Here is a 26,400-nt window from a genome sequence, read left to right as displayed (position 1 = left end):
AACTATCTGAGCTCCACACTCAACTTTGCCACCCTGGTGCAACAAGACTTGTTTATTTTGTCAAGAGTGAGAAATCTTCCTTTTTCCATGGAAGATGTGAGAAGGGTGTGGTCTGAATGTCCTCAGTGTATCTGATTGAAGCCTCAGTTCTACAAACCAGACCAAACTCCCCTTATCAAAGCCACACAGCCCTTTGATTGTCTTAGTTTGGACTTCGAGGAGCCTCTACCCTTGAACTCCAAAAACCGCTGTATGACCACAGTGGTAGATGAGTATTCTCATTTTCCATTTGCATTTGCCTGTCAGAACATGACCACTGGTACTATAATCCATTGTCTAAATCTGATATTTGAATATTTGGTATGCCTTCCTACCAGCGTTCTGATCGCGGATCCTCATTTATGGCCAAGGATCTATGTGAATTCTTGCACAATAAGAACATAAGAATAAAGAAGACTGCAAGAAACCATAAGGCCTACACTAGGCAGTTCCATGTCCATTACCACCTCTCATCCCCATCCATAAAGTTGTCTAACCGCTTCTTAAAACAACTGATAGCTTCAGCACTCACTACATGGTTACTAAGTCTATTCCATTTGTTGACCACCCTATTAGTAAACAAGTTCTTGCCTATTTCCTTCTTAAATCTAAATTTGTCCAATTTAAATGCATTTCTGCAAGTCCTGCCCTGTTGTCTTAATATGATGACCTTGTTTGCATCACCCTTGTTAAAGCCTTTCATCCACTTATACACCTCTATTAGATCACCCCACACTTTGCATCTTTCCAGAGAGTGTAAGTTATGGTGCCTAAGCCTATCTTTGTAAGGTAAATTTCTTAGCCCATGTATCATTTTGGTCATTCTCCTCTGTACTGATTCTAGTGAACTGATATCCATTCTATGGGACGGAGACTAAAACTGTACCGCATAGTCAAGGACGGGTCTAACACTAGATAGAGTCTGATAATTACCTCTGCACTTCTATTTGTAACCATCCTAGCAATAAAACCTAATGATCTGTTAGCTTTATTCCTGGCACTAATGCACCATTTCCTGGATTTAAGGTCTGGACTCACTAGAACTCCCAAGTCTCTCTTGCACTCAATTTTCTCTAAAAACATGTTATATAAGCTATATCTATTTTCGGGGTTGCGCAGCCCTACATTTAACACGCTGCACTTTGAGATACTGAAGTTCATTTGCCATTTCACCAACCATGTGAACAATTTGTTAAGATCATCCTGTAGAATCTTGGAGTCGTCTCCTGACCTAATTAGGCATCCTATTTTAGTGTCACCAGCAAACTTTTTAACATCACCATCATTCTAACACTCCCCCACCTGGATTTTACACCATTTATGGTGACCTGCTGTTTTCTGTCACTGACCCAAGCTCTAATCCATTCTAACACTCTTCCTCCTATGCCATGGGGCTTTGATTTTATTTAGTAGTCTCTGGTGGGGCACCTTGTCAAAAGCTTTGCTAAAGTCAAGGCAAGTAATATCATAAATATCATTGTTATCTGATGCCTTATATACTTTAGTGTAAAAGGTTAGAAGATTAGTCACACATGACTTACCTTTCGAGAAACCATGCCGTGTGTCATGAATCAAATTATGTCTCTCAATGTGTTCTCTGAGTCTATTAACTATTATTAATTCTAGCATTTTACCTACAAATGATGTCAAACTGACTGGCCTGTAGTTGCACACAGACAATTTATCTCCCTTTTTAAAAACAGGAACAATGTTTGCCTGCCCTCAAGCAATAGGCACAAAACCAATGTCTACCAACATATTAAGGGAGCATCACCAGCAATCATTCGAAAAATTCTGGTACATGAGCGAATTTTAGGTAAACATTCCAAAAGAATCCCTATGATGGTGTCAACACTCATACAAAGTTATACAACTGTATTTTGTTTCTATTTTTTTTTATAGAGCATAAAAAAGATAAAATATTGGCAACCTCTGGCAACCCCATTGCATAAAAAACATTCTGTATATTGAAATAGCATCAACATTTCTATATCTATTTTGCTTTTTGCTACAGAATTGTGTTTATGGAGATATTTGACCACTCCTCCCACCAGCATACCCAACAGAGACAGTCGACAGGGTCAAAGTAAGGTGACGTCACTCATGGTGCTCTCACCATACACAACAATTTTGATTCCTCGCCCTGTATTGTTGCTGTGATCATGGATAAAAAAAAACAAGAAACAAGAGAGTGAAGTGGCAGAATATGGAAAGGGCCCAGTGCCTGAAATAGAAACAAGAAGGAAAAAGAAAGAGGAGAAAAGCAGCGCAGCTGTACCCAGCACTCTGCAACCATTTACTAGCCACACCAACCTTACACCTCCTCCACCCATGCCACACCACTCATCCTCACCTCACACTTCATCAGCAAAGAAGAGGAAATTGGAGATTTGCTATACATCCCAACCATCAAACAAATGGTCGCAAAAAATGGTCACGAAAATTTATATCCCCTGTCATATATTGTTTTTTTGTGCTTTCTGTTGTAATATCTTCGGTTGTTCTTTATGGATTTTTGTAATTTTTGTTTCATTTGAAAGAAAACATCATGCTCTTTATTTTCTACAGTAAAAAATAAAAGAAATTTGAATAAAAAAATTATTTATGAAACCTGAATTTTGCAGCATTTTTGAATTATTCAGAGAAACAAATTAATAAAAAAAATCAGAGGTATTAGTTTGAAAAAATGTATTCAATAAGATTTGTTCCCCAGACTCTAAGCTTTCATTTCATACCAAGCTGAATGATGTGGAAGGATTTTCCATTAAGTAATTAGAGCTTCACTAGAGCTCACTATATCTTCATTAAATATTCACTATGCCTTATATATACATGGGAGGAACACAATACCCTGAGAAATTACACACCAATGTAAGTGTATTTACCTAGTTTATCTAGTTTTACCTCATATTTTGCAGGAAGGGGAGCTACGCTTGTGGTGTCCCACCTTTGTATCTCATAGTGTCTAGTTTGCTCTTAAACTCATGAATGGATTTTGCGTACACTTTTTTATTGTCCAGTTTATTCCAAGTGTCTACCACTCTATGTGAAAAACTGTTTTTCTCCAGACCTCTTCTATAGCTATGTTTTTTTATTTTCTTTCCATGTCCTCTTGTGTTTCTCTTGTCCTAGTTTAACAAGTCCTCTCTATCAAGTATTATACCTATATTCATTAAACACATATTTGAAAAAAAAATTCACCTACTCTATAAAGTGATACGACACTCCCTTAAATATTTCTGTTAACTGGCTGCAGATGTCAAATTTACACTCTTTAAGCACCCTTGGAAAAATTTCATTTGGACCTGGGGATTTTGTAGCTTTAAGTCTTTCAATCTGTTTGACTACTTCTACCTTACTAATGCTGATATTAGATAGTCTACTTTCTTCATCCCCACTGAAAATTGGATCGCAGTCAGGTACCTTATCTAACCTCTCCTTAGTAAACACTGAGAGAAAATATTTGTTAAATGCTTCACTCATTTTTTCCTCTGATTCTATCATGACATTTTTGTCATTTTGAACTGGGCTTATCCTTTCCTCATTTTTTTGTTCTGTAGAGATGAAAGAAGTCCTTTGGATTGGATTTTGCTTGTGTGACAACCTTAATTTTATAGTTACATTTTGCTGTGTGTATATTCTTTTTAACCAATCTTGCCATATCATTATATTTGGATCTAAGGTGTGTTTCCCCATTTTTTGTTCTTATGTAAAGTCTTCTTTTTATTCTGATCTCATGTTTCAGTCTGTCTGTCATTAATTTGGGAGTATTATTATTTTTCCATATTGACTTGAGAGGAATAAATTTATTTTGTGCATTTAGAATTAAAGCTGTTAGGTTACTATACATTTCATCCACATTGCTGACCAGGCTATTGACTCTGCGCTTGCAAGTGACATGACCCAAGGTGTGCATATTACCCTCTGTGACCCAACTCTTGACCATGTTAATGATGTCCGGACTGACCATGTATTTGACACAGTCATAGCCCCCTGGGTCGGTTCTGTAACTGATCAAATGTCTTATATAGTCTCTCATCTCATCAAAATTAGCTCTCCTGAAGTCTGGTACCTGAATGCTATTCGTACTTTTTAATTCTTCCCATACATACATACATATACCAAGGCTTTTTTCCCCCCTTACCAGGGGGGTAGCCAAAAAGGACAAGGCACAAAAACATTCCCACCCATTTCATCCCCGAAAACACTCCACACCCCTCCACCCTCCCTCCCATCTTAGCACCTCCTAGATGACGGGTCATCCCTGCACCCTGTCCACTGCCCTGGGTCAGAAGCAGTGTCACAGGACACAGCACATCCACAGCAAGGCCGCTTCATTAAATCGGCGACCCCCCCCTCTCCGTCCCCCCATATAAAGGAGAGGACGGGGAGAAATCCCTTCGGGCTGCGTCAAAAATTTTTGCTCACACACACTACCTCACCCCCATTCCCCCGTCCAATCCACCTCATGCATCACAACATTTTCCATATACAACCATTCTCCATTCACCCCTGTCTTCTGTCCTCTCCCGTCCTTCCTCAACAGACATTCCTCTCTTCCCCAAAGCCCCCTTCACCCCATCCATCCATCTCATCCTAGGACGTCCCCTCATGTTCACTCCCTCCACATCTGCCTTCCATACCTCCTTTACTAGTCTTTCTTCACTCATTCTTTCCATGTGTCCAAACCATCCTAATACTCTTTCATCAACCCTATCTCCCAGCTCCCTTTCCACCCCTGTTCTCCTCCTCACTTCCTCGTTTCTCACTCTATCTAGCCTCGTAACCCCATCATGCTTCTCAGACACTTCATCTCAAACACATTCAAGTTCCTTCTCTCTTCCTCTCTCATGTTCCATGTTTCTGCTCCATACAGTGCTGTTGGCACAATCACTCCTTCATACAGTCTCCTCTTAGCATCCATTCCCAGATTCCTATTCCTCATTACACTTTTTAAACCACCAAGGCATTTACTCGCTTCTCTCAATCTACATTCTACCTCCACCTTCACTCCACCCTTTCCTGCAACATTTGCAGCCAAATATCTAAAACTATCCACTTCCTCCAGTTGCTCTCCCTTAATGCTCACTTCCAGATTACTGCCACTTTCACCCCTTGTACATCTCATCACCTTACTTTTACCCACATTTATCTTCAGCTTTCTTCTATCACACACTCTCCCAAACTCTGTCACCAGCTTCCTCAATCCCTCCTCCGATCCTGCCACAAGCGCAGTGTCGTCCGCAAACAACAGCTGGCTCACCTCCCACTTTTCTCCAATTTCCTTAACCATCTCCAATCCCTGACCCACTACCCTTGCATTCACCTCTCGCACCACCCCATCCATGTATAAGTTGAACAGCCAGGGTGACATAACGCATCCCTGACGAAGTCCCACCTTTACCTCGAACCACTCACTCTCTCCATTTCTAATCCTGACACAAGCTCTACTACTCTCATAAAAACTCTTGACAGCTCCCAAAAGCTTTCCTCCTATCCTGTATATCCGCATAACCTCCCACAATGCCTTTCTGTCTACGCTGTCGTAAGCCTTTTCCAGATCCATAAAGGCCCAGAAAACATCCTTCCCCTTACCTATAGCTTTCTCACATATCTGTCTTACCACAAAAATCTGATCTACACAACCTCTACCTATCCTAAACCCACACTGTTCCTCACCAATTACTCCCTCTGTTCCTCTCCTAATCCTCTCAGTCAAGATCCTCCCATAAGCCTTCCCAACTACACTTAACAAGCTAATCCCTCTGAAACTACTACATTCACACTTGTCCCCCTTTCCCTTGTAAAGTGGAACTATACACACACTCCTTCAGTCCTCTGGCACTCTACCTTCTCTCCAGCAAACATTAAATAACCTCACCAACCAGTCCACCATCACTATACCTCCTTTTTTAAGACATTCTGCATGGCATCCATCCAGACCAGGTGCCTTACCTGCTTTCATCATCTTAACTGCTGCCTTCACTTCATCCTTCCTTATTTCTCCTCCATTCTCCTCACTCATCACTCTCATTTTCTTAGCATTTCCCACTGCAGCTATCTTTCCCTCCCTATCCTCCTTCACATTAAGCAACTCCCTAAAATATTCTGCCCATCTTCCCCTTACTGCCTTCTCCTCCATTATCATCTCTCCATCTGCACCTTTTACCTTTTCTTTCCCACTTCATTCGCCTCCTCTTCCTCTCTTAATTTCTTTCCAAAACATCTTTTTATTACTTTCAAAATTTTCTGTCATACTCTTACCCCATTTTACATCTGCTCTCCTCTTTGCCTCCTTTACCTTTTTCTTTACTTCTCTTTTCTTTTCCCTGTACGTCTCATATGACTCCCTCGTCCTACTTTGTAACCAATCTGTGAAAGCTCGCTTCTTCTCTTCTACAACCTTCTTCATTTCCTCATCCCACCATTCACTACCCTTCCTTCTATTTCCTCCTGACCTTCTTGTTCCACACACCATCCTTGCACACTTTGTGACTCCCTCCTTGAACCATCCCCATTCCTCCTCCACACCTACCTCCACTCTATCCTTCACTCCCTCCCACTCCTCCTTCAGCTTCCTCTTGTACTCCTTCTCCTTTTCCTCTTCATTTAGAGAGTTCACTCTAAGCACCTCCCTACCTTTTGTCCCTCTCCTCTTCCTCCATCTGTCCTCCACTCTCAACTTACCTTCCACCAGAAAATGATCTGATATTCCCCCACCCTCTCCCCTTAGCACATGTACATCCCTAACTCTTCCTATCATAATCCTATTTACCACTACATAGTCCATTAAAGCTCTATCTACCACCTTTCCCTCCACCACCCTCTCCCATGTGTACTTATGCTTGACTTTCTTCCGAAACACTGTATTTGCTATCATCAACTCTCTTTCTAGACACATTTCCACCATCAACTCTCCACTACGATTCTTTCCTGGAACTTCACATTTCCCAACCACTCCATCAATTGGCTCCTTTCCTACCCTAGCATAAGGTCTCCCAGTACTATTACATTTACACTTCTCCCTAAACCCTCTATGCACAAATAATATTAAACCTTATCCTTGATGGTCGCTAGAGCCTAGACTATTCCCCACTTTTATGTTACCCATTAGGTGCTTATTATTTGTTAAAAGTAAGTCCAGAGTATTCTCTCCCCTCTTAGGATCGGTAATCATTTGTTTTAGAAAATTATCATGCACCACATCTGACAAAATTTTGCTATTCCTGATCTCCTACTAAAATCCTCCCATGATCACAATATTTTTGTACTGGGACACCCTGCAAATTTCATGAATCCGGGGTTCAGTCTGCTCAATGCTGAGGTTAGGAGGTCTACATAGGATGCTAATAATAAATTTCTTATTCTTGCCTATAATCTCCACCCAAATAGATTCCATACTATCCTCTTCCTTAATTGAATTGTTGATAATACAGTTTATTGTATTTTTAATGAAAAGTGCTACTCCTCCCCCACTCCTGCCAACCCTGTCCTTGTGAAAAAACTTATATCCTTCTATCTCAATTTCCAGAAGGAAATGTCTATCAGCCATACTAATTCAGGATTCAGTAATAGCTATAATATCAAATCTCTCTATGCATACTTTACCTCACAGTAAATCAGTTTTATTTATTATGCATGCTTCTGCTGTTCGTAATTCTTTTCACAGTCCCTCTCTGAGCTGTTTCTATTGTCTAAACTATATTCCAATACTTCCCTGACTCCCATGTAATCTACCCAAAAACATTGCTTGTATGGTAAAAATCATCTATATACAAGGGACAGGGTGCACATGTCACCCAGAGGATTTCGGCTCCTTCTTGAATCCCTTGAGCAAGAAGGGTGCAGGATGCCTTCTTGCTCAAGGGATTCAAGAAGGAGCCGAAATCCTCTGGGTGACATGTGCACCCTGTCCCTTGTATATAGATGATTTTTACCATACAAGCAATCCCAGTTGTCAACAAACACCCATCCATTGGCCTTAAAAAGCTTTGCCAGCCTGCAATTCATTGGTACAGCTCTGGAATACCACATGCTTCCAACTCTACACCTCAGAAGGATTCCACATACAACAGGAACCTCTCCCTTATTCCTAATCTTATCTAACCCATCCTGGAACTGTGCAAACAATTCCTCACTCCCTAATTTACCTGCGTCATTCCCCCCAGTAGTCAAATGACACCTTATAATCCTTGAGGGAATGGGCAATGTGAAAGATATAATGCTGTAATCTGGAAGCACATAACCCTTGCTTCAAGAATGTCAATGGGAAATGGTGCTGCCTGATGCTCTTCATTCAATTAGATCTCTGCTCTGCACAGCCATCAATGTAACACCTCATGAAAGGCTCTTCTCATACCAGCATTGATCTCCCAGTGGCCATTCACTGCTAACTTGGTTATCTGTTCCTGGACCTGTCTTACTACAACGTCACATTCACACCAGTAAATATGAGCCCCTCATTCATGAAGTTCAGTTGTTAGAGGCAAACACACAATATGCTCATGTAAGATTTGCTGATGGACATGAATTAACAATATCAGTGCATGACTTGGCTCCAACTCGTAACATATCATTGTATGAGAGACAAGAGGATCTCAATGTCGATCCTTCTGCAGAGACTGGTTTGATGGAGATTCTTCCAGTGCCTGCTGCTGATTCATTTGAGCTGAATTCTTCCAATGCTGCAGGTGATCAGAGTATATTCATCAAGGAGGAAGATATGAAAATTGATTCTCTTCTGGCCTGGGTATCTGGTGCTTCAGCTAATCTCCAACATATGGATGAACCCTCCACTCCTGTGCATACTGGCCTGGAACAACTGTGCTGATCTAAGCAGGAATGCCATAAGCCTCTTTGTTATATAGAACAATGATTCTTCATGGGAGGAGAAAATGTGGTGATCTAAGTTTCATGTAACTTTATATGTATAATTGCCTGATGGATTACATTACATTATTTTGTCTGCTTGATGAAGCGGCCTTGCTGTGACTTGCGACACTGCTTCTGACCCAGGGCAGTGGACAAGATGCAGGGATGACCCATCATCCAGGAGATGCCAAGATAAGAGGGAGGGTAGAGGGTGGAGGGGAGTAGAGTGTATTAGGGATGAAATGGGTGGGAATGATCTTTATGCCTTTGTTTTTTGGCTACCTCCCTTGTAAGGGGGAAAAAGCCTTTGGTGTATGTATGTATGTATAACTAATTGTGCATGTTAACCTGATTAGAATGGGTATGTTTACTTATATTGTTTCTGTTTTGTTTTCTGACTACTGATGTTTTGTTAGTTGAATAAAGCCTAGAGAAAGGCATCGACTCTTATTTATGAACACAACAAGCAGCAAGCACAGGATTTGGTCAGTTGAAAGAAGCACTCATCACAGTCTACTGTACAGTTCTTGAGAACCATTCTCAACTATGCTTCCACAACATGGTTCCCAGCAATTAGGAAACACAGACATCCCAATAGAACATGTGCATACAGAAACCAAAATGAAATGGTGGAATGGTGAAAGAAATACAGCTGAAGATGATACAGAGAACTTGGGCTCAATCCAGAGACTGTAAACCCTTAACCCCTTCCATACGGTGCCGCACACGTAGGCGTCATGGACTTGGATCTCGGTGGCAGCAACCAATGCCAGCCGTACGACGTGTCGTAATAATACTCGCATCATAAAATATAGTCACCGCTTATATCGATCGTTCTCTCTTCACCCGTGAATTTTGATAACCATAGAAAATGCGATTACAAAAGAATTAGAAAGAATGTCATTATGGAGGGGCGACTACAATAAATATAATCAAGACGCCGATATGGCAGCCTCGCGAATACACTCGCTCCCCATGACGCCTACGTGTGCGGCACCGTATGGAAGGGGTTAAGGACTGTATCTCCAACTGGCTGTGGGGAGGTTGATGGGTTTTGAAAATGGGCAGTACATACATATACCAATGACTTTTTCCCCCTTAAATGGGAAGTAGCTAAAAAACAAAGGCATAAAATCCATTCCCACCCATTCCATCCCCACATACTCCACTATCTCCCTCTTATCTTGGCTCTTCCTGGATGACGGCATCCCTGCATCTCACCCACTGCCCTGGGTCAGAAGCAATGTAGCAAGACACAGCATATCCACAGCATGGCTGCTTCATCTAATCAGTGATCCCCCCTCTCTGTCCCCACATGCAGAAAAAGAGAAGATGGGGAGAAATCCCTTCTGGCTGCATCAAAATATCATTTACACATACTCCCTCACCCCCCACATCCCCACCCACTCCTTTTCATGCATCACATCATCATCCATACGCAACCATTGTCCATTCACCTGTATTCTGTCTTCTCCCTTCCTTCCTCAATAGACATTCCCCTCTTTCCCAATGCCCCTTTTACCCTATCCATCCTTCTCACTTGGTCACCCCCTCATGTTCACTCCTTCCACACCTCTTTTACTAATCTTTCTTGACTCATTCTTTCCATGTGTCTAAACCATCCCAATACTCTTTCATCAACCGTATCTCCCAACTTAAGGAGATAATTAATTCTGCAGTCCATCTTCCAGGATCACTACAAGCAGATATCCATCACTGGTCCCTTCATATCGTTATTCAGACAATAACAGGACTATCTATAAAAATATACAGCTGCCTGATCTAACACTGCACCAGTTTTACATGTTTGCAACTGTACATACATTTCTATGAAAAGACGTTATGTGAAGTTAGCTAAAATTTATGATTTTTTTTATGACTTGGAAGAAATTTTCAGAATAATAGTATTATGTAAGAATTACATATACATTTAGGAACAAATGAAATATACATAACTAGACCCACAAGCACTGTTTTAACAGTACCAGTGCCCACAACACAAAAAAAAAATACATACATATACCAAGGCTTTTTCCCCCTTACAAGGGAGGTAGCCAAAAAGGAAAAGGCATAAAATCATTCCCACCCATTCCATCCCTGAATACACTCCACATCATTTAAGATTTCCGGCTATATGCTATACCAATTTATTACTCTATCAAACTTAATGATAACTGTAAATATCTGTATAGAATGCAATCATAATGTAAACAAATACCATGACCCACTCTGTTCCAGGAGCCATGAAAGATTTGATATGCAATGAATATATATTGTTCAGGTGGATAAAAGGTCAAGCTAGCCTTGTCAGAAGAGTACCTTGGTGCCTTGTACAGGAAGCCAGTTGGCATTGCTGTTGGCTTGGCCTTTGAAGGGACCTTCAAAGGTATCCATGATGTCCTGGAAGGTGAAGGCACAGATGGCCGAACCAGGAATGGAGTTCTCTGGAGTCGTGAAGACACCATAGAGCAATGTAGTGGCATGGCCTCCATAGCGACCCTCAATTGGGTGTGTTGTGGCTTCTGCAAGCGAATAATAATAATTAGTGCCTTAAAATCTAATAACTCCTTTCTGGGCATCTATGTCCTTCCCCTCCCTCACTCTAATGCCAATCTCAACCTCCAGTCTTCCACTTTCATGTAAATCACTTACTGAATATCAAACTTCCTGCTCCATTATTCAACAATACATCAACCTTGTGCCCTCCACTCTTGGATACCATGATTACCTTACTCTATGATACATTTCTTAAACTATCCTACAACACTAACCTCTTATACAATCAAAATCTTTTTATCATCCCTCCCATCTCAAAACCTTGTAGATGAAAAATTCATCTCTGTCTCATGCCACACTGCTCAGGTCAAAGGCATTAATAGGAAATTAATAACAGGTTTAGGAAGGCACAAGGAAGGGAGAAGGCAGGAGATAGGGATAAGTGGAGAGTGACTGTGTATAGATGATACTGTTATGCAAGGAAGGGGCAGGGGATGGGGTTGCTTATGTATGACTGATATTTTGATGCAGCCCAAAGGGATTTCTCACTGTCTTCTCTTTTTCTGCATGAGAGGAAGGAGAGGAGGAGTTGCCAATTAAGTGAAACAGCCTTACTGTGGATGCACTGTGTCTTGCTACATTGATTCTGTCCCAATATCCATGAGGAGCTAAGATGAGAGGGGAGAAAGGATGGTAGATGGATGGTAGTGGAAGGGATGGGAGTAAGTATATGCCTCTGACCTGACTGCCTCCCTTATAAGGGAGGTATATTGGATAGAATAATATAGGTAGTCTAATTCTATGTTCTTCTGGGTAAACTTACGTATTTCATTAAAATAGAAGGGAAAATCGCCAGCAACAGAGCAATTTAGTCGAGACTTGAGGTATGAGGTCCATTTGTGCCTGAATTTGTGGGGTCCTCCCTTATCATGTCGGCACACACGAGCCACTCGTGAATACAATGTCTGAAAAATGTGTCCATTTCCATATATGTGTGAAGAATTTAATATAAAGGGTATCAGTGATAATTAATTTTCTAGGTGTTAGTTTTCTCATAAAAGTGAAAATATACAATTAGATTCAGTTGAGTGTAAGGATATTCTGAAATTCTGATGATGCTTACCTTACCACAATTGAGGTACTCAACAGCAATCTCCCTGAAGAAGAAGTATACAAAGTCTCCAAGTGCAAAGGAACTCACAAAATTAGGAGCTGCATGAAAAGAAGAGAAGAAAAAAAATATTAGTTCTGAAATTATGAAAACTGAAGAAGTGTAATGCCTATATTATTTCAAGATGCTACTTTTACTGCATATAAAAGTGATGATGATGATGTAAACATCCACAATGCTGTTAACAATATTATTTTAGTACACCATAACTGAATAAATTGATGTTTTTTGCATTGCTAATTACTGGCATAGGGTATTCAAGTTTTCATTAATATGCTGGTATATGCTATGGGTCTTCTGCAAGAGAGACCAGAGGCAATGGATTGATTTATATAAACCAAAGCAGCTGTATTCAGTTTGTCCTGAGGTTATTCCATTTCCTGATAATACTCTCTTGTATAGTCTTCTCTTTACAGTAATTCCCAGATTCCTTTTTTCATGACATTTTTCATTTACCCAACATGTTTACTTACTTTCATTTCAACAGAGTCAGCTTTCTGTGGAGCACTCTAACTTATGTTCCTCACATGCACTTTGGTAACTAAATATTTGTCAATCTTGACCTAATGAAAAATGTAACTTGAACATAAGAACATTAGAATGAAGGAGATTGTAAGAGACCATAAGGCATACACTATTTTCATGTCCATCACCACCTATTATCCCCATCTATAAAGTTGTTTAACCATTTCTTAAAACAACCGATAGTTTTAGTGCTCACAAAATCTATTCCATTTGTTGACCACCCTATTAGTAAACATGTTCTTGCCTATTTCCTTCTTAAATCTAAATTTGTCCAATTTAAATCCATTACTGCGAGTCCTGCCCTGTTGTCTTAATATGATGACCTTGTTTGCATCACCCTTGTTAAAGCCTTCAATCCATTTGAACACCTCTGTTAGATCACCCTGCACTCTGCATCTTTCCAGAGAGTGTAAGTTAAGGTGCCTAAGCTTCTGCTCGTGTGAGGTAAATTTCTGAGCCTAAGTATTAGTTTGGTCATTCTCCTCTGTACTGACTCTAGTGAATTGAGGTTCATTCTATTTGACAAAGACCAAAACTATACCACATAGTAAAGGATGGGTCTAACTAATGCCAGATAGTGTTTGATAATTACCTCTGCACTTCTATTCATAATCATCCTAGCAATGAAACCTAATACTCTGTTAGTGTTATTCCTGGCATTAATGCACCATTTCTTGGATTTAAGGTCAGGACTCACTAGAGCTCCCAAGTCTCTCTCACACTCAATTTTCTCTAAAAACATGTTATCTAGGCTATATCTGCCTTTGGGGTTGTGTAGCCCTACATTTAACACGTTGCAATTTGTTAAGATCTTCCTGCAGAATCTCAGTGTCTTCTCCTGACCTAATTAGGCATCCTATTTTAGTGTCATATGCAAACTTACTAACATCACTATTATTACCATTGTCTAAGTAATTTATGTACATAACGAACAATAAGGAACCCAAACACAAGCCCTGGGGAACTCCACTAGAAACACTCCCCCATTTGAATTTTATCCATTTTATGTTGAACCACTGTTTTCTGTCAACGTTTCAAACTGTAATCCATTCTAACACTTTTCCAAAGATGGGCTTTGACTTTATTTAGTATTCTCTGGTGAGGAACCTTATAATCACTTTGCTAAAGTTAAGGTAAATAACATCATAACTATCATTGTTATCTGATGCCTTGTATATTCTGGAGTAAAAAGATAGAATATTAGTCAGACATTATGTACTTTTGGAGAAACCATGTTATGAGTCGCAAATCGAATTATGTCTTTTGATGTGACCTCTGACTTGAGCATTTTATCTATAACTGATGTCAAACTGATTGGCCTGTAGTTGCAAATAGACGATTTATCTCCCTTTTTGAAAACAGGAACAATGTTTGCCTGCCCCCAAGCAAGAGGCACAAAACCAGTGTACTGACTTATTAAATGTTTCCGTTAACTGGTTGCAATTTCAAATTTACACTCTTTCAGTATTCTTGGAAAATTTTCATCTGGACCTGGAGATTTTGTAGCTATAGTCTTTCAATCTGTTTGACTACTTCTACCTTACTAATACTGATGACAGATAGTCTACTTTTTTCATCCTCAATGAAAACTGGATCACAGTCAGGTACCATATCTAAGATATCCTTTGTAAACACTTAGAGAAAATATCTTTTAGATGCTTCACTCATTTTTTTCTCTGATTCTATCATGACATCTTTGTTGTCTTTAATTGGGTCTATCCTTTCTTTATTTTTTGTTCTGTAGAGATGAAAGAACCCTTTTGGGTTGGATCTCATTTATCTGGCAACCTTAATTTCATAGTTACAATGTGCTGTGCACATGTTCTTTTTAACCAGTCTTTCCATATTTGGATCTAAGGTGTGTTTCCCCATTCCTTATTATGGCATAAAATCATCTTTTTATTCTGATCTCATCCATTTGTGTATTTAGAATTAAAGCTGTTAGGTTACTGTACATTTCATCCAGATCGCTGACTGGGTTGATGACCTTGGGTTTGTAAGTGGCCTGACCCAAGGTGCGCATATTACCCTCCATGACCTGACACCTGACTGTGCTAATGACGTCTGGGCTGACCATGTATCTTATCTCATTACAGCCCCCTGGGTTGGTCTTGTAAATAACCAATTGTCCTAGATACTTTCTTATCTTATTACAACTGGCTCTCCTGAAGTCCAGTACTACAGTACAGACACAAATTCAACAGGAAAACTGATGGGATGATAGATAATTGTACATACAGATGTATACAAAAATATATTCTTAAACAAATTTTTCCAAGCTCATAAGTTCAAATTCTTATGAAAATATAGCCTGTAAGTATCAATAAGTTTCAGATCACTGAACTATGGCTCTTAGAGTATGAAGATACAGGTTTAACAAACATAATGACATAACTTACCATTGAGTGTGGACTGGTCATACTGTTCTGTGCGTAGTGGTTCACGGTAGATGAGAGGCTCAAGGCCAGCAAAATCAGCAATGGTTCCAACGTAGAGCTGCTTATCTGAAGGAAAGCCAAAGGCACAGTCAGACCAAAGTGGTTTATCAGTAAGATAATGTAGAATATTCACCCTGGGTGATGAAATCATACATAAATATCCCAAAAGGTTCTTTCCTCCTTATAAGGGGCCTGGCCTAGTTAAGGCATACATCCACCCTTCACCTATCCCTATCTATATAGCCAGAGCTGGTTTACCTCTATTGTTGCACTATATGGTAACCCCCTCTCCCTCCATATCCATCCAAAATAAATCATGAAAAAGATGAGAAGATATCCCCCATTTACTCCTGTCTTTTACACATTCTCTTCCCTGTTTCATACATACATACACACATATACCAATGGCTTTTTCCCCCTTATAAGGGAGGTAGCCCCCCCCCCAAAAAAAAGGCATAGAAACCACTCCCACCTATTCCATCCCTATTATACTTCACTCCCCTCTACCCTCTTCCCTCCCTCTCATCTTGGCACCTCCTGGATGATGGGTTATCCCTGCATCTTGCCCACTGCCCTGAGTCTGAAGTAGTGTCACAAGACATAGTACAATAAATTTAATGGTACTCCCTCATACTGTTGTGATGACCTGTACAGACCCTCATCACATTTTGTTGGTTACATTGTTTCGTAAGCTATAAACAGTACCCCAAGTCAAATATAAATAACATGAACAAACATAACATCACTAAGTACAGTATCTTCAAGAAAAACACTTATACCACTTACTAATACTTGTACACAAATTATGTTATTTCACTTACCTGCATACACTGCTGTGCTGTTGTGAGATGGATCAAAAGGACATAGTCCACGGGCAGCATATTCTCGTTCAATCTCCAGTACACCACCCTGAGAAAATTTAGACTTTGATACCAAAATGGAAATGATACTGGCAGCAAATGTAATGTATTTACATTTTTTGTATTTATTTATTTTAACCACATTTTATATTTCATCTTGTGCATTGAAGTCACTTTCAACAATATCTCCTGCCCTACTCAATTTGTACTCTCTTATTGTTACAGATGTTAGACTGAGATTACATCTTTTTTCTTCTGCATTTCCAACAAATATACATATACATATATACTGTATATATATATATATATATATATATATATATTATATATATATATATATATATATATATATATATATATATATATATATATATACATACACACACTTCTTTTAAGGATTCTAACCACTCCCTGTAAATCTTTTTGCTTTTCTTTCTTCTATTGTCCCATGATCTCTCTTAGGCCCCATATTATGACTGAAAATATGGCCATAAGTGTGAGTATGCAGTAATCAGTACCAAGATGCTGTCTCCCCCTCACCCTTCTGAACCTTCTAGAGTCTAGACCCATCTTCATACACATTTCAAAGTAGTTTTTGCTAAGTAAATGTCTTTCCTTCAGTCTCCCTGCAGCTTTCAAAATAACATCCGGATACATAAATCTACAATGCTTCATTTTTAACTTAATTGTGAAATTTTATATAATTTTCCTCTTACCTATCACTGCTACCTGTGTTTTAGGCAGAGCCATGCAATAATTATCTAATACCCATCTACATCCTGCCAAACCTTGTTATTATTTCCCCATACAAACTTCATCCCAATGACACCTACATATTTCATGTAGAATATGGTAGAGCAACATATAATTCTGACAAATCACTAATAAATTGGACCACAAAGAGGAGCAAATATCAACTCAATATTTGGTATTTAAGTCTATCAATCCTACTGACCTTGAGCTTGTATTCGCGGCACATTGGGTCAAAGGCATTGGTTCCACAGATGAGGTAGAGCCCTTTCTCCTTCTGTAGAAGGATGCGTACATAGTTCTGGCACAACTCTGAGGAACCGCCTTTCATGTCACACTTGGATAAATGCTCTTTGTCTGGGTGCCACTCCACACGCTGTAAAGAGGTCAAAAGTGTTAGTCAATGCAATTAAGAGAATACAATGGAAGTTACTACTGTGGAGCCCAAAACACTTTCAGAATGAATTAACAGACAAATAAATAAGCAGATAAATACACAAACATATAAAACACTCCTCTGCCATTCTACTGCAAATGTAGGCGAAATGCATACACATGAAATAAAAACCAGGAAATGAAAAAACTGTGATTCAACAAAAATTGGAAAAATTACAGGCTCTTTAAGAGATATTGGTGTTCAAAATCCCCACAAAGAACAGCAAGGTCATACAATTTCACCCAAACTATTTACAGCTTGTCTTGAAGGAATTTTCTGAGTTGTGTTGGGTAGAGAAAAGTCTGACCATCAATGGGGAATAGTTCAATCACATGAGATTTGCAAGTGACACCATTTTCATTTTAGGAACAGCAAAAAAAAAAAAAACAATTACAATATATGCTGAGTGATCTAAACATAGAAAGTAAAAAATCAACAACAGTGAAATCTAAATAACATTCAACTCTGAAGTTTAAAGCAAAGAAATTATAATTAAAGGTGAAACTACAGAAGTTGAGGAGCATAATCATTTAGGCCAGATCTGACAGACTATGGAAACGAAATGAAGAAACATTACACTTATCTCGAAAATGGTAAACTGGTGTATAATCCTAGTAATGATCTATGGATGTGAGACTTTTAAACTGAAGAAAGTGATGGAAACGAAGTGTATATGGAACGATGGAGACATCAATGCTGGGAATAATATTGAAGCAGACAGGAGTGAAGATACTGTGGGGGCAATAAAGGAGAGGAAGTGAAATTGAGCAGGTAATGTAATTTAAAAAATCACACGAAATGGAATAAGTAACTGACTGGACACTGCAGGATGGGAAGCATGAAGTGGGAGATTGGACAGAGGATGTAGAGACGAGATGGTGAAGTTTGCAGGAGCGATGTGGCAGAGACTGACACAGACATGTGACTCATGGAAGACGTTGGGAGAGGTGTTTGGTTATAATAACAGTAGACACCACTCCCATCTGGTACTAAAGAAGGACAAGCGTCGATGAAGGGTATTCAGTCTACCCAATGAAAAGACGAAAACACCAGTACCACTGAAGAACAAAAGCGCCCTTTATGCGTTTACTGACTTTAAAAAACGAGGCCTATTTACCTCGCGTGATTAAGCATGCATTAAAAATATGAGATATTAAAGAGCAAAGAAGGGAAGCTTTCCTTTGTGTGTGAAGTACTTGAAGAAAGAGGAAGACACGCACACATTCCATGGTTTCTGTGGGCGATATCTTCTCTTGGGGTCTCGACGATCAACCGCAGTGTCACTTTTTTATTTTCACTCAATTTTATTTTAATTTCTTAAAACATGAATATGCTGTGTGGGTGGTTATGTGTGGCTGGAGTTAGGGAGGGGTGGGTGAGCATCCAAAGAGATGCTTATGAATATAACCTTCCTTCTTGCCACTAACGAAGAATGAGGAGCTGCTTGGCGAGAATGCAAGGAACGTGAGCTATCACGATAACTTCCGCTTTATCGTGCAGACAGACGTATGATCAGGTTCAGTTCATGTTTATCTTTGTAGCGGCATACCTGTATATACGATATTCTATGTACTTCTGTGTATAACGTGCTCCGGTTGTAATTTGTTTATAACGTCTACACTCAAGGGGGTTACATGGGCAATTTTGGATGACCTCAGCACGTTCCGTTGCGTTCCGGGTGCATTTTGCCTACGCAAAAGTGCTCTTACGTCATCTCACCGTGCTCAACCTAGCGTAATCGCTGCTGATGGCATTTCCATAACCTTCTGGTTTTAATTAGACTATGTATTGATATTAACTTGAAATAATTTGGTAAATTGTGTTTAGTAGGGATTTTTATGAGTGGCAAACGAAGTGAGAATTTTTTTTTACATGTTTCACTGGTAAAATAACGGAATATTTCAAATAGACGATATTGAGGTCGGAAATGTATATTTTTTGAAGAAGTTATCTTTTTTCATATACAAGCCCCCGGCTGCGCCGACCCGGCTACGCCGGGGGGCTTGGCCTGCGGCGCTGCTCGCTATTCTTCTTCTTTTTCGAGTTCTTCTTCTTCTTCGAGTTCTTCTTCTTCTTCGAGTTCTTCTTTTTCGAGTTCTTCTTCTTCGAGTTCTTCTTCGAGTTCTTCTTCTTCTTCGAGTTCTTCTTCGAGTTCTTCTTCGAGTTCTTCTTTTTCTTCTTCTTCGAGATCTTCTTCTTCTTCGAGTTCTTCTTCTTCGAGTTCTTCTTTTTCGAGTTCTTCTTCGAGTTCTTCTTCTTCTTAGAATTCTTCTTCGAGTTCTTCTTCTTCTTCTTCTTCTTCTTCTTCTTCTTCGAGTTCTTCTTCGAATTCTTCTTCGAGTTTTTCGAGTTGTTGTTCTTCTTCTTCGAGTTCTTCGAGTCCTTCTTCGAGTTCTTCGAGTTCTTCTTTTTCTTCGAGTTCTTCTTCTTCGAGTTCTTCTTCTTCTTCGAGTTCTTCTTCTTCGAGTTTTTCTTCGAGTTCTTCTTTTTCGAGCTCTTCTTCGAGTTCTTCTTCTTCTTCGAGTTCTTCTTCGAGTTCTTTTTCGAGTTCTTCTTCTTCGAGTTCTTCTTCTTCGAATTCTTCTTCGAGTTCTTCTTCTTCTTCGAATTCTTCTTCGAGTTCTTCTTCTTCTTCGAATTCTTCTTCGAGTTCTTCTTCTTATTCCAAATAATACCTTTGGTAATCCCCATGATCCGATTTTCCCCCATGTTTTGTAAAATTCTTATAACCCGCAAAGTAATGTTTTTCGAACTCACACGTACTCTCTCGCGAAATTTCTCCGTCAAACAACTCGAGTTTTTCAAAAGTTTCGTCATTGTGCTTGTGCGATAACAATTTCCGAAAAAAAACTCATAATATTAATAAATGAACAACGTGAATCAGATCAGTTCCAGTTGAAAACGTGAAACGAACTGAATAAACCCTTACACCTACCCAGGGTCCGGTGCGACCGTTTTGCCGGGTCTCGAGAAAAACTCGCAAACCGGAGAATGATTTTTTTATTTAGTAGTGGGGAAATGGGAATAAATTCACCATGCCCATACAGTAGAATATTGAAGCACAGATTTATTGAACTGAAGGAGTGCGTGCAATTCCAGGTCTGTAGGATACGAAAGACAACAACTACTAAAATAAATTGGAAAGAACACTACATTTTTTCAACCATCTGCAGATTCCTCATATTCAACTATTGTTATAACAACTATGGCCTTAGCCATTAGTGCCTTCTGCTGCCTTGTGTATATGGAGGTAGACATACCAAAGGGTGTGTGTTTTGTCTACCAGCTGATCACAAAACCAATTATAATATAAATAATAATAAATAAAATAAATAAATAAATGCATTGGTACAGTTGAATAATAAACAAACAGGTAAATAATAATAAATTGACAGATAAATAATAATAAATGAAAACCAAGCAAATAATGATAAACAGACAAATAATAACAAACAAATAATATAAAATAAATGGCAGGCATTATAGCACCTTCCTTAGGTGTTTATCTAAACGAATCTTAAAGCTTCGAACTGAACTATATTGCACTGCCTCTGCAGGAAGTTTATTCCATTCATTAACTACACGGTTGGAGAAGTTGTTTCTACCTACTTCCAAATTAAATATGTTTCCTGACAGTTTGAGACCATTCTTTCTTGTCGGATTCTCATTTAGTGTGAAAAGTTAGACATTCTTGATGTTAGTTCCCTTTATAATCTTAAAGACTTGTATCAAGTCACTTCTGAGTCTACGCTTTTTTAGGGAAAACAGATTCATATGTTTTAGTCGATTTTCGTATGATTTATTTTTGATATTTGGAATCAGTTTTATGGCTCGCCGTTGTACTTTTTCCAATCAATCTGTCAATGTCTTTAATGAGATTCGGTGACCATACGGAAACAGCATATTGCTAAATGTGAACGAACTAACGATTTATATAGTTTATTAATGAGAGATGGACTTTTGAAGACAAAAGATCGGGCAATCAGTCCTAGATTTTTATTTGCTTTCTCAGGGGCTGAAATGCAAACAAAAGTCTGTAAAGGATACCAATGATGGGTACCTGTGGTGGCCCAGCAAGACGGGCAACAGAGAGGATCATCTCCCTACTGCCCGTGTGAATCTCCTCTCTGACACTCGGTGTCAGGACTGGGTCAAAGAAGATCTAGGCCAATTTTGTATTTCCTACTCCTTTTCATATAATGAAAGCTGACAACCTGCGGCTGCTCCCTTCCTATTAATAGGAGTGAAATGGCAAAGGTTGGCGCATGGTGTGATTCATGGGAGATGGGAGAGACTTTGTTCAAGAGTAAACTTAATGGAAGACAGTGCTGGCGTGCATGCCACCTTACACCTCCTCCGCACTTTCCGACCATTAGCGTACTCAAGAAGTGGCAAATTCAAGGACTGGAAATATATATATATATATATATATATATATATATATATATATATATATATATATATATATATATATATATATATATATATATATATATATATATATATATATATATATATATATATATATATATAATGATAAAATACAATGCAAAACCGAATGCGACAAATGAATGATACCGACAGGTGACACGCTCCCAAGGCGCGCAAATACTTGAACACGGTATACTTAATTTACACCTCAACACAAATATGCATTCTCATATACCAGGGATGGGCAACCATTGACACGTGTCAAATTTGGCACGTCACACTTTTCTCCGACACGCGAAACACGGGCTCACCTAATGAAATAATGAAATAGATAAACCGCCAACTTCCTTGCTGAGCTTTGTATTTCAACTCAACAGAATATGGTTTGCCTAATAATATATATATATTTATATATATGTATATATGTATATGTATATATATATATATATATATATATATATATATATATATATATATATATACATACATACATATACCAAGGCTTTTTCCCCCTTACAAGGGAGGTAGCCAAAAAGGAAAAGGCATAAAATCATTCCCACCCATTCCATCCCTGAATACACTCCACTCCCCTCCACCCTCCCTCTTATCTTAGCACCTCCTGGATGACGGGTCATCCCTGCACCTTGTCCACTGCCCTGGGTCAGAAGCAGTGTTGCAAGACACAGCACATCCACAGTAAGGCCGCTTCATTAAATCGGCGACCCCCCCTCTCCGTCCCCCCATGCATAAAAGGAGAAGACGGGGAGAAATCCCTTCGGGCTGTGTCAAATTTTGCTCACACATACTACCTCATCCCCCATCCCCCCGCCCATTCCACCTCATGCATCACAACATCATCCATATACAACCATTCTCCATTCACCCCTGTCTTCTGTCCTCTCCCGTCCTTCCTCAACAGACATTCCCCTCTTCCCCAAAGCCCCCTTCACCCCATCCATCCACCTCATCCTAGGACGTCCCCTCATGTTCACTACCTCCACATTTGCCTTCCATACCTCTTTTACTAGTCTTTCTTCACTCATTCTTTCCATGTGTCCAAACCATCCTAATACTCTTTCACCAACCCTATCTCTCAACTCCCTTTACACCCCCGTTCTTCTCCTCACCTCCTCATTTCTCACTCTGTCTAGCCTAGTAACCCCCATCATACTTCTCAGACACTTCATCTCAAACACATTCAAACTCCTTCTCTCTTCCTCTCTTATGTTCCATGTTTCTGCCCCATACAGTGCTGTTGGCACAATCACTCCTTCATACAGTCTCCTCTTAGCATCCATTCCCAAATGTCTATTCCTCATTACATTCTTCAATCCACCAAGGCATTTACTCGCTTCTCTCAATCTACATTCTACCTCCACCATCACTCCACCTTTTCCTGCCACATTTGCACCCAAGTACCTAAAACTATCCACTTCCTCCAGTCGCTCTCCCTTAATGCTCACTTCCAGTCTACTGCCACTTTCACCCCTTGTACATCTCATCACCTTACTTTTACCCACATTTATCTTTAGCTTTCTTCTATCACATACTCTCCCAAACTCTGTCACCAACTTCCTCAGTCCCTCCTCCGATCATGCCACAAGCGCAGTGTCGTCCGCAAACAACAGCTGGCTCACCTCCCACTTTTCTTCATTTTCTTTAACCATCTCCAATCCCTGACCCACTACCCTTGCATTTACCTCTCGCACTGCCCCATCTATGTATAAGTTGAACAGCCAGGGCGACATAACGCATCCTTGACGAAGTCCCACCTTTACCTCGAACCACTCACTCTCTCCATTTCTAATCCTGACACAAGCTCTACTACTCTCATAAAAAATATTGACAGCTCCTAGAAGCTTTCCTCCTATCCCATATATCTGCATAACCTCCCACAGTGCCTTTCTGTGTACCCTATCGTAAGCCTTTTCCAAATCCATAAAAGCCCAAAAAACATCCTTCCCCTTTCCTATAGCTTTCTCACATATTTGTCTTACCACAAAGATCTGATATGCACAACCTCTACCCGTCCTAAATCCACACTGTTCCTCACCAATTACTCCTTCTGTTCCTCTCCTAATCCTCTCAATCAAGATCCTTCCATAAGCCTTCCCAACTACACTTAACAAGCTAATCCCTCTGAAACTACTACATTCACACTTGTCTCCTTTTCCCTTGTAAAGTGGAACTATACAGGCACTCCTCCAGTCCTCTGGCACTCTACCCTCTCTCCAGCAAACATTAAATAACCTCACCAACCAGTCCACCATCACTGGCCTCCATCCAGACCAGGTGCCTTACCTGCTTTCATCATCTTAACAACTGCCTTCACTTCATCCTTCCGTATTTCTCTTCCATTTTCCTCACTCATCACTCTCATTTTCTTAGCATTTCCCACTGCAACTATCTTTCCCTCCCTATCCTCCTTCACATTTAGCAACTCCCTAAAATGTTCTGCCCATCTTCCCCTTACTGCCTTCTCTTCCATTATCATCTCTCCATCTGCACCTTTTACCTTTTCTTCTCTACTTGATTCGCCTCCTCTTCCTCTCTTAATTTCTTTCCAAAACATCTTTTTATTACTTTCAAGATTTTCTGTCATACTCTTACCCTACTTCACATCTGCTCTCCTCTTTGCTCCTCCTTTACCTTTTGCTTTACTTCTCTTTTTTTTTTTCTTTGTACCTCTCATATGACTCCCTCGTCCTACTTTGTAACCAATCTGTGAAAGCTCGTTTCTTCTCTTCTACAACCTTCTTTGTGTCCTCATCCCACCATTCACTACCCTTCCTTCTACTTCCTCCTGTCCTTCTTGTTCCACACACCATCTTTGCACACTTTGTGACTCCCTCCTTGAACCATCCCCATTCCTCCTCCACACCTAGCTCTACTCTATTCTTCACTCCCTCCCACTCCTCCTTCAGCTTCCTCTTGTACTCCTTCTCCTTTTCCTTTTCATTTAAAGAGTTCACTCTAAGCACCTCCCTACCTTTTGTCCCTTTCCTCTTTCTCCATCTATCCTCCACTCTCAACTTACCTTCCACCAAAAAATGATCTGATATCCCCCCACCGTCTCCCCTTAGCACATGTACATCCTTAACTCTTTCTATCGTAGTCCTATTTACCACTACATAATCCATCAACGCTCTATCTACCACCCTTCCATCCACCACCCTCTCCCATGTGTACTTATGCTTGACTTTCTTCCGAAACACTGTATTTGCTATCACCAACTCTCTAGACACATTTCCACCATCAACTCTCCACTACGATTCTTTCCTGGAACTCCACATTTCCCAACCACTCCATCAATTGGACCATTTCCTACCTTAGCATTAAGGTCTCCCAATACTATTACATTGACATTTCTCCCTAAATCCTCTATGCACTCATTTAAATCTATCCAAAAGGCCTCCCTTTCTTCTACACTCTTCTCACTGCCAGGCCCATATGCACTTACAAAGACCCACATCTCCTTTCCCAGTTTCACCTTCATTCACATTATCATTGAGGAAACCTCCTTCCACTCCACGACACGTTTACCTATCTCTTCACTTACTTGAATAGCCACCCCTTCCCTCCCTCGCCCTCTCTTCACTCCTGATAACCTCCCATTTACACTCCCAAACTTACACTCACTCTTCCCTTTCAATTTAGTTTCACTCAAAACCAACACATCCATCTTTCTTCTCACAAACATACTACCTATCTCTTCCCTTTTACTCTCATCTGTACCACATCCACGTACATTAAAAGACCCAAACCTTAGGGTGCTGGTCGGAAAACTCCCAGACCCTCTTATGCCTTTACTTTTTTGTTTAGGAATGTCCTCTGTGGGGCTAAAAGGAGAAGGATGCCTAGTCCCACTCCCCGTCCCTTTCTTCTCGCCTCTTACGATCCAAGTGGAAATACTTGGTGGCAGTATTCTTTTCCCCCACCACAGGGAATTCCCCCACAGCAGAAAATGAATACTCAGAGAAATGATACAGGACAGCAGCAAGGGGTTGGGGGACAGCATAACGGAGGGTCAGTCGTAGTATAAAAGTGTCATCATTTCTCTATGAAGAGTTTTCCTGTATCATAGACAAAATGATGTGTGACTCTGGTCCATAGGGGCGCCCCATATAGACCCTAAAGTATCAACTGCATGCTACTTTGCCACAATAACAAGCAGCCAATACATATACATACACACAAAAATGAAACCTTTGAAACCCTACATACGATAGTTTAGGTATAAGTTCATGGCAACACCGGTCTTGTCCTGTTCAGTTGCTGCATTATTCTGTGCTACAGTCTATATATTCTCTCATGTTTCGCAAATAATAAAATCATCGGTAAGCAAAATTCACGTTCAGCTATATAAAGGTTAAAACTTAAATC

General features: G+C 39.9%; 1 protein-coding gene across 1 annotated transcript in view; it reads right to left on the bottom strand.

Annotated features, from left to right (window-relative positions):
* Positions 1-26,400, bottom strand: part of Sema1a (semaphorin 1a) — a 212,924-nt gene that overhangs the window by 30,695 nt on the left and 155,829 nt on the right. Inside the window, exons 5-10 of the mRNA XM_076197580.1 lie at positions 17,356-17,526; positions 16,362-16,449; positions 15,502-15,606; positions 12,530-12,618; positions 12,230-12,371; positions 11,230-11,432 (exon numbers count right to left, since the gene is read on the bottom strand). Coding sequence (XP_076053695.1) covers positions 11,230-11,432; positions 12,230-12,371; positions 12,530-12,618; positions 15,502-15,606; positions 16,362-16,449; positions 17,356-17,526 — 798 coding nt within the window. The remainder of the gene's footprint in view (positions 1-11,229; positions 11,433-12,229; positions 12,372-12,529; positions 12,619-15,501; positions 15,607-16,361; positions 16,450-17,355; positions 17,527-26,400) is intronic.

Source organism: Oratosquilla oratoria, chromosome 14 (assembly GCF_046742065.1).
Source record: "Oratosquilla oratoria isolate Oo_2021 chromosome 14, ASM4674206v1, whole genome shotgun sequence".
NCBI classification, from domain to species: Eukaryota; Metazoa; Arthropoda; class Malacostraca; order Stomatopoda; family Squillidae; genus Oratosquilla; species Oratosquilla oratoria.
This window is presented reverse-complemented; position numbering and strand designations above follow the sequence as displayed.